Source organism: Bactrocera oleae, chromosome 2 (genome assembly GCF_042242935.1).
Source record: "Bactrocera oleae isolate idBacOlea1 chromosome 2, idBacOlea1, whole genome shotgun sequence".
Lineage (NCBI taxonomy): Eukaryota > Metazoa > Arthropoda > Insecta > Diptera > Tephritidae > Bactrocera > Bactrocera oleae.
The window spans coordinates 95,581,715-95,592,293 of NC_091536.1; the positions used below are offsets into that span (position 1 = coordinate 95,581,715).

Here is a 10,579-nt window from a genome sequence, read left to right on the forward strand (position 1 = left end):
ATAGAATTTTTATTAAAAATTTGTAAATTTTAGGTTATCCACTGCTCTGGCTACTTGAAAGCGCGCATATTTCCTGATTATGGCGATGGTCATGGCGGTTATATACAAAATTTGGGTCTTGTAGCTGTGGGCCATTCTCTGCCTTCGTCTGCGATAACGGAAATTAAACTACACACAAACATGTTTATGTTTCGGGCGTGTATGGATCTGAAACTGATATTTTTAGATGCGAGGTTAGTGCGCGAATTTTTGAAATTAATAATATTTGTAAGTTGGTGGAAGCGCATTGTATCAACTTGTGTTAAGTTGAATCATGTGTACCAACAATAATATCAAAAACGATGGTGTCTTTCTAATATGAAACACTGATCGAAAAACGAAAACCACTTATTGGCTTATGTCACCGTGTAACACAATATTTTCTACCAAAAACCTAAGCGTAAGAGAATTTTAGGTTAGGGCGAATAGCGAGATATTTGAATTTTTTTTCATGAATGTTGCTTCCTAATTGGAAATAAAATTATAAGAAAAGCGTTATATATAAGATATCTTGTCAAATAAAAAAGTTTACCTTACAAGAACTTCATTTAGATCGTGCTGTTTGCATGACAGCTTTATCTTATGATGGTCCGATATCGGTGGCTTCGACAAATGAGCAGCTTCTTGTTGAGAAAAGGACGTGTACGAAATTTCAGATCGATATATGTATCAACAACCGAAGGACTAGTTCGGGTATGTACAGACGGAGAGACAAACAGAGCGATCCTGTTTAGGCTATGTAAACATCAAAAGCAATTTTTTCCACTACTGTTAACTGCTCCACTATAATTTACATTATAAGAATGAATTCGTAAGCATCTCTTTTAATCAACCTAACCTTTCTTCAAGCTAACATAAAAGATGTTTTGAAATCACCATATAGAATCATTATTAACTGAAAACCGCCAGGAAGAATGCTGATTAAAAGTTTTGACATAGTGTTTTTGCTTCGCCTATACGCTGCTTATGAACTAAATGGAAACAATTTTTAGGATATAAATTTTTTGTAAACAGACAGCTGCTGCATCTCAAAAACATTTTTTGTGAAAACAAAGATTTTTTCCAATTTTTACCAAACACAAATAAATGTGTGTACATGTAATGTAATCATTAGTGAAAAAATATTAAATTACAGTGCAATATAAAGAGGCAATTATGCGTATTAATATTGTGTGTCCACCATTTCATTAAAGCTCGCACTAGAAATATAAAACCGAACAAATATTAAAATATTAAACAGCGACACTTTCCATTGTCATTGTGACAATAGACGTGGAATCAAAGATAAAAAATAACTGTATACATATATGTTGTTATAATAAGAGACAATGTCTATAAAAAAGCCCTGCCTTCCAATCAACCACTTGCCACTCATCCACCCACTTTGACTGAGCAAACAAAACGGCAAAACAAACCATTTCCCTCTTAACTATGGTAAGTGCTGCAATATTGTTATGCTCAGCAGTATCAGAAGTAACGTAACGGCTGGAGTTGTTGGGAATTGTGATTTTGTTTCTTTCACGGCAACCAGATGATAAAAATGTAGAAAATTTCGTTGGAATGGATAAGCTTGGGGGAGTTTTTGGCATCTACCAGTCGTCGCTTGCCGTCGTCTGGTTATTACCAACACTCAATTACCCTCATGATGATGTTTTAGGTCCTGTCTGTCAAAAAATGACAATGGCGTTTTCTCTCAAATTGTGTGAGTAGGTATGTAGTAGTTATCGCTCGGAATCGCATTTTAGTATGTAGGAAAACTCTTTGAAAATTACTTTTTACCAGTAGGAAATTGTTGCCATTATATTTATGTTGTATTTTTGACTGTGTTATGTGGAATTATTCTATTCCTACTTTACGATAAACCTGCAATGGGTTGCAAAACACAGTGATAATCCAGGTAACTCCAAGTAGATGAACAGGCTAGATCAGGCATTACCCTACAATTTGTCTCAGATAAAGAGGGATCTGGCTGCTTGTAGATATTTAATCGACAAACATGGTATATATATAGCTGGGTGTCGGTGGCAACAATACCTAACTTGTTCAACAAGCAGACAAACGTGGCATGAATGGAATATGTGCCGCACATGCCGACTGTTAAAATACAAAAACAATGCCATAAGATCCCTAGTAGGAGTGCTAATAGGTCATTCCTATTGGAATACACGTCAGCAGACTGGGGGTAGCATACACCGATTACTGTAGCAACTGCCAAGAAAATAGATAATAGAGAAGAGATAGATATTGTAAAACATGTTCTATGCGGATGCAAGGTTTTCTATGGGAAAAGAATCGCAACTATCGGTCGTTGTGGGACTAATATACAAGTATTCTTTAGATAGCTTAATTGAAAATATATTAAAGAAGGTTTGGTGGGTCTTCTTATCTACAGCTTCGATGTACATACATATGTAGATTGATCTACTTTAAAGCTTCTCATAAAAATCTGAAACTTTTCGCGGGTTTCATGGAATTGTGATCATGAAAAAATGGTAGAACAAGTTGGGTTTAAAAAATTATGAAGCACGCGTAATTAAGTAGCCATCGCATATTATATAATTTGTATATCTAACTCATTCTGAACCGCTTGAGCCAATGCAAAGGGAAATATTATATTATATTATGAAGTTGACCTACTTTCAGTTAATTGATTTCTAGACATTTTTTACTGATATATCAGCTATGGAAAGTCTCCTGACAAATATTATATAGTACAAGTCATTCGTCAGACCGATTTTGACACTGAATATTGGCTATTCAGTTGCCGATGATGTCATGCATATTGTAAATTTTGGCATACGGTTGACTAGCGACTACTAGGTATACTTGCGCTAGTCTCCACACATAAGAAGTTATCGATAACCTGCTACATATGAAGATACGACGAAAAAAAATGCGTACGTCATGTGAGCTGCAATCGTCATATGGCTGGGCGGGTGTGGTCAATCTTTACAATTTTATTTTAAAATTATTTTAATTTTAAAGTATTTTCTGAAACTTAAAAGTGAACTGTTAACTTACTAAAAATGTACGTATGCATTTAAATTTTCCAGAGTATCCCAACTCACCGGCTATGAACCGCAAGACCTCATAGAGAAAACCCTCTATCAGTACATACACGTTGCGGACATTGGAGCCATGAACTGCGCACACCAAACACGTAAGTATTCAATTTGGGAAGCGTGTGTTATGACTGCCGTACAATGTTTTTATTTAAAATAATAATACAAATCAAATAAAAAAGCGAATCACACTATAACCAGGAACAATCGTTTAATTCCCAGCAAATTATATTGAAATCTTTTCAATTCATTTTCAACGCATTTACAATATTTATTTATTTATTTATTTTTCTACAACACGCTTTTGTTGTTTCAACTAATTTGCATTGTATTTTACATGTACCGTTATTGCAGTGGTATACAAGGGACAAGTCACCACCAAATACTACCGCTTCCTGACGAAGGGCGGCGGCTGGGTCTGGGTGCAGTCGTACGCGACAGTGGTGCACAACACACGCTCCTCGCGCACTCACTGCATCGTCAGCGTAAATTATGTGCTTAGGTGAGTTCAATGCTGGTATATAGTAAATGTTTGCATGTGTATGTGTGTTACGGAAATAGTGTTGAGTAATACGGATAAGTCCAACCAATAACGGGTGGATTACGAAACGTTGGCGCTGGAAAAATATTGGCCATGCTGAAGTGTTTTAATAGGATTGTTTTGTTATGAAGGGATTTTGTGATTGCGCCGAGTAGTTTTGCAGCAGGAAAATATTTTTCATATCGTGTGGCATATTGCTATTGTCATATATAGTGCTTTATTACTACGCTTTATATGTGCTAGTAAATGATGGACGAGGATTTTATATATATGTATGTAGGGAATATGTTTTTTTGTAATTGAATAGAGTGAATAGTCATTAGGGTGGAGCGAAAAAAATTTTTTTTTTGCTTAGCCTGAAAGTAAAATTTGTAGCTTATAAAAAAATTTTTTTAACATCTAGGGACCCACACACTTTTAAAGTAAATTTCGAGTTACAATTTTTTTTAAGAGTTAAGAGTCCTTTTTCTGTCCAATTAAAAGTTATTAACTTAAAAAAATTTTTTGTGATCATTATTGGAGTTTTAAAAGAAAGTCTTAAACGACAACATGTTTTCCTTAAGCGTTAAAATAAATTTTGAGTCAAAAACCTTCGAATTCGGTAATTTTTATATAAATGTGAAGAGTTTAAACCAAAAAAATTTTAACTCGAAATTTAAATGTTAAAAATTTTTTTTCCAAAAATTTTCATTTTTAATAATCAACAAATTAAGATTAAAAAAATTTTTTTTCGCTCCACCCTAACAGTCATATACCCAGCGATATTTAAAAGCAATGCACATATATACATATATATATATTTATATATACATATTTCTTAGAAGTATAATCGATTAATTTTGAGATTTCCATGTCCGATATATGTATTGTATATGGTATATTCATTATATACTACGGTCGAATGAAGAATTTTTTGGGAGTTTAGTTTATGAGTTTATACTTAGTAGTAAGTCTAAAAATTTGTTTTATCCGGAATTTTGTGCGAAGATTTTGATACATAAATATACCAAAAATACCATATGTAGATTTAGAAAATTTAACGTACTTTAAGACCCCGCAATTTGTATACCCTAAACAAGGTTTATATATACCCTAAAGGCGCAGTTTGTAACACCCAGAAGGAAACATTGGAGATCCTACAAAGCATATACTATACATACATATGTATATGAAAGATCAGCGTGAGAAGATGCGTCAATTTAGCCATGTTGGTCCGAGTGTCTGTAAATATGCAAATTAGCCCTTCAGTTTTTTAGATATCGATCTGAAAATTTGCACAAGTGGTTTTTTCCTCAAGAAGCCTCTCATTTGTTGGAAAATGCGATATCGGACCACTATTATTACAAACTGATCGAATAAAATCAAGATAAAGATCTTTTTATACCCTATTATGCTATAAAAAGGATTTATTGTATAACTAAATACAGCTAATGAATGAAAAAATAGTCAACTTTTCGACTATTCGCAAAAAGGCGGCTAACCCAAAAAATTGTTTTTGCTTCAAAAATAATATTTCCTTGTTCATAACCTGGACAATTTATCTAAGAAAATTATGTATAAATTTCAAATCGTTTGGTCCAGCCGTTTTGGAAAATTATGCTCACGGAATTTTGAAGAGACGTACTGTGTGCGTGGGTACAAAAACGTTCGTATCTCCGAAAATATTTATCGGATCAACAGCATATGTATGTATATTGGCGAAAATCGATTTTGTGAAAATTCTAACTAGGCATAACCGCTTCTAATATAGAAAGCGTATGCGTAATAATTTTTATACCTCTTGTACATGGCCTGGTTACCAGTGGTGCGGGTTTTTCTATTTAAAGTACTTTTTTTCAATATACAAAAGTCGCAGTACGGCAAAAGCAAATCCGCAAGCCTAACAAAGAGAAAATGGTTTCTTTAAATATGATCATTCGTTCGGTTTTTGCTTAAAACTTGTAGAACCCTTCCCTTATATATGAATATATTTATGTAAATAACATTAACTAAATATAGTTTTAATTCCATTTTAAGATATGTCCCAGCGTAAGGATAATCATGAGAGGAAATAATTCAAAATCCCCTACTTCAACTCCAAATGTTCATGGATTAGCTTTTCCTCGATTCCTTCAAGATTACTTTTTTTTTTACAAAACTTTTAAAAGTTTGGAAACGAGCACTTTTGATGCAGTTAAAATCGAATATTTTTCATTTCTCTCATTGGTGATTCGGATATCCACTGAGAGCTTAGTATTTATAAATATAATATTTTATAATATTGCATATTTTTTTAAATTACAACCTTTATTACCTTTCAAAATTTTCTAATTATTCCTTCATTAATTGTTGTTTTTTGTTTCCAACCACCTTTTCAGTGAACAAGAGGCCAAAGACTTGATTCTCAATGAAATACAAACGGGTGTGGTTAAGAGCGAGCCAATCACCGCTTCGACTGTGTTGACGCCATCTTTGCATGCGGCACACGCAGCTGCCGCCGTCACACACCCGGCGTTAAGCAATGGCATTGCAGTTGGCAGTTCACCGAGTTGCGCGGCGCTCAGCGTGAGTCCCAAATTGGACTCGTGTTATGAGAGTGCTGGCGTACACCTACCACCTAACGTGCTTACACCGGTATTGACTGGCGGCAGCAGCAGCAGTGGTGGCGGCGGCGGCGGCAACGGCGTAGCGCACAATAATAACAACAATAATGCCTATATGACGGGACATATAATGCACACGCAACTGCCGCATCATCAGCACGGGCATCTGCATGCACATCCGAATGCGCATGTGCACACGCATCAACTACATCACGTGCATCCACACGCGCATGCACACGAAGTGCCGCTACCACCGCAAACGCAACACGAAAACCTCAACTATACAACACTCTTCCCGCCGATCAATGATCTCGTGGTCACTTCATCGACACTCGGTCACGAAATGCAATACCCGGACACAACCACCGGCCCGTACTACGGTAGTAGTGTCGGCGCGTCCAATAGCAATAACAACTCTGGCAGTGAACACTACTACTACGAGGCGGCGCCGTCAGCCACCTCACTCAATCGACCGTATTCGGCGAACTCCAACAGCTGTTCGAGCAGCGCGGAGAGCGAGCGCCAAATGTCCACCGGAAATGCATCGATTATAACGGGCAATTCGCCGCAGACGACGTACAGCGAGTTGAGTCACACATTTGAATTGCACTACCTGTCGGACAGCAGCTCGCATCAACAGGCCGCTTTGGCAGGACCACCGACCACACAACAGCAGCAACCACAACAACATCACCTACAATCTATGGAGCATCATCAACATACGCATCATCACCAAACACATCAGTTGCAGCAGCAAACCTTGGCGTCCAGTCACATTGCCACGTTGCAACAGCCAGCGACGTCACAGACGCAGCCGCAACAACAACAAATGGAGCACCAACAAATGCATCAGCATCATCAAACAACGCTGGTTGCTCATCAACTGCAGCAACACGATCATGAACAACTACAACAGCAGCAACAACAACAGCAACAGCATGAGCATATTGCACGCTCTTTTGCCGTCGCCGTGGAGAAGGGCGTAAGCGTGCAGCCGCAATACACCAGCGTCATTGTTGACCCCCATCATCACTATATACCCAACGATTTTGTACATTAGCATTTGCTAGCTGGTACGATCCGCTGGATCGGTGGCAGTCAAGCACGTATGGTGCTCTTATTGGTGGCGCCTTGGGTGTCGTCATGTTGCTATGACTTTTTACGGGGTCACAGCGCATTGTTGTTGTTAATTTTAATAGTTCTAATTACTACAAATTAAATTGGACTGAGTCACAAAAATATATGTATACATGCATATATACCTACATATAAATTTCGTTTAAACGCTATTGCCCGTTACTTTCACTCGAATATGGTCTGCGCTAGCTGCGGAAAACGCCGCATATACAGTTTTCCGAGTATTAAAAACAAGAATTTTCATGTATGTACATATACATATATGTACATATGTATTTGTATACACCAGAATACCTATGAGAACTGTGAAAGCATTATAACGCGATAACTTGTTAAAAATGTTTTATTTAAGGCAAATATTTTTAATTTTTTTTAAAGAAAGTTATTGCCTTGACTTCTGCTGGTTAAATAGTTAAAAAGATATTAAATATATATAAAATATAACAAAAAGTTATAAACTTATTTAAAATAATTTGTTTTGAATTTGTTTGCTTGCCGCTCTAATCTAAATTTCGAACTGAATAACAATTTTATTTTTGCCTTAAAATATTTTTATAAAACTTATTTTGATGCAGTATAAAAAAATTCTGTTTTTTAACAATTTTGAAATGATTACTCCTCTGGCAATATATGAAAAAGTGGACTTGGCATTCTTACTCGATTATATGCAGGTAGATTTTCAATTTATATTTCTGATTTTGGTATTAGAAACTGAAAATTTGATTTATAAATTCTTGAATGTGTAAGTTTGCCGACCACTGCTCTAGAGTACTGAAGATGATGGCTCTGCGAGCTTTATTTAAAAATGTATTGTACGCAAGCGCGAAAATATGTAAATTTAAAAACAATTTTTTTTATTACAAACTTGGAATAAACAGTTTTGTTTTATTTTCCAATCAGGTAATTGGGATTAAAATTTAATTTTTAATTTTCGATCCGATATTTGGATTGAAAAATTTATTTTTATTTTTCGATTCGGTATTTGGTATTAAAATTTTGAAGATTATTTTCAATTACGATTTTAAATTGTTGCTTTAATTGTTAGTTCAGTTATTTTTTAACATATATATATATATACTTTGGGAGGTTCGTGTAAAACTTCACTTTTTATGGCATTTTGCTTAAAAAAAATTGTAACTTTTCCAAAAATTCTTTAAAGTTCTTTAAATAACTATTTATATAGTTTACATACATATATTATATAAATATATATTCAGATCTCATAACAGTTATGCGGTGTTTTTTTCACGGGTTAGTGTGACCACATTTACTTCAAATTAATTTAATAATAAACAAAAATATATAAATAATTTTGTTTCAACTTAGAATGCCTTCACTTAGTTTCTAATAATTTATTTAGCAACTTTTTCTTAATGGGCAAATTAATTTTACTTAATAATATATTCAAATACATGTGCTTAAAAGAATATTTTATTTATTACCCAAAGTTGCGCAATTGTCAAGCCAAATTGTTTGTGTATTTTCTTTAATATTAAGTAATAAGAATATGTAAATAAATGTATTGCTAAATTAATAAAACAAGCGATAAAACTAACTGTACAAAAATTGTGAGTTTTTCCAGTTATTCGCCTAATTCCGCTATGGTTTATCCATGGCGAATATACATATGTAAATGTTGTATGTTGAGAACAGTATAAACAATTTATTTAAAAAGTGTACGTAAAATCAAAATTATATATAAAAACTAAATAATAGTGAGAGTTCTAAGCCATTTTATGCTTGGCCATGATCGTCCACGCGATCAAGAGAAGATAATACTTTGATTTTTTCTAAATATAGACATTAAAGTCGATTGACAGACTAATATAAGGTATAACTAAAGAAACATATAAATAAAGTGATAATTATTTATACAAATTGTGTTTTATTTAATTATTAACATTTAATTAAAATGCTAATACTTTATTAAGTTTGTTAGTTAGTTAACAACAGGGTTGTGAATCTTTAATTAAAAAAATTGGGATTAAAAGTAAAATTTATTTGAAAATATCACTCTTGATTTGAATGAACTCGAAAAAATGTTAATTGTAAATTTTTATTTTAATTTTCAATCCGGTAGTTGCGATAAAAATTTTCATATAAATTTATTTTTTAATATGGTATGTGGAATCAAAATTTTTTTTTTATTTATTTTTAATCCTGTATTTGCGATCACAATATAAAATAAAAAATTTAATTCAAATGTTTATTCAATAATTGTTTTAATACGTTATTTGCGACCCTGGTTAACAACAAATGTTTAAATAAAAAAATTTGAAATAATAATGTAGACATATGATATTTTAAATAGATTATTATAATATTTTTATTAGCAAAAAACCATTTAAATTTTTTATATATATAAGAAATAAGTAGAAATTATTTAAGTTTTAATTTATAATTAATCAATTAGTGTGTTTTTTGTTATTATAAACACGGCCTTCTCACACCAAAATTTCAATAAGTCGATAAGTTTGGATTCGCCCCTAGGCGTTAACGAGTTGAAGTCATGCACTGCGAACTAAGAACAAAACTTTTCCTTTTTTATACATAGACAATATATGTTAAACAAAATAAAATCTATCAAGTAATAATTTTTTAGTTCAAACCCAAAAAAGTTTATTTGCATTTTTTATTTACGTAAATTAATTTTTTTAAACTTCGTATATGTTGATCCAATAGGTTTGAAAATACGAACTGCTAGCAACATTGCTAAAATACGTGAAAACATACGGAATGGAAGTGTGCACTGAACACACTCAGTTTCTCGCTACAGGGTTGTATTGGTGGATACTTGTTCTAAATGCTAATGTGTTATGAAATCTGTATATATTTCTTCGATATCAAGTCGTAGCTGATACAAATATGGGGTCGGCTTTAGAATAACGTCCCACGCTTTCGGGGATAAAACGGGTATGGGCGGATAGAGGAGATCCTTCAGATCAAGAATTTATATATTATTTATATTTACGTTTAAAGTTGAAAATTTCAACTATTTAAAGTACGTATTTTTGCGAGTTAAAATGAATTATACACTTATATTTTTCACTTTTATATCCACTAACACTTGACTAATTCGTTTTTAGAAATTTTTTTTATATTAGATGCTGCAAAAATAGCTTTATTTCAATATTTAAATCATTCTTTAATTTTATTAATTTTGACAATAACAAAATGGTTGTGAATGTCAAAACATCAGTGTTGCCATACTAATATAT

The 10,579-nt window shown here is 33.3% G+C and overlaps 1 protein-coding gene across 2 annotated transcripts in view; it reads left to right on the forward strand.

Annotated features, from left to right (window-relative positions):
* Positions 1 to 7,576, forward strand: part of sim (single-minded) — a 43,773-nt gene extending 36,197 nt beyond the window's left edge. For both annotated transcript variants that reach the window (XM_036357167.2, XM_036357168.2), the window contains exons 6-9: positions 34 to 233; positions 3,093 to 3,199; positions 3,456 to 3,603; positions 6,000 to 7,576. In XM_036357167.2, coding sequence (XP_036213060.2) covers positions 34 to 233; positions 3,093 to 3,199; positions 3,456 to 3,603; positions 6,000 to 7,284 — 1,740 coding nt within the window. In that variant the 3' untranslated portion in view covers positions 7,285 to 7,576. The remainder of the gene's footprint in view (positions 1 to 33; positions 234 to 3,092; positions 3,200 to 3,455; positions 3,604 to 5,999) is intronic.
* The last annotated feature ends 3,003 nt before the right edge of the window (positions 7,577 to 10,579 follow it).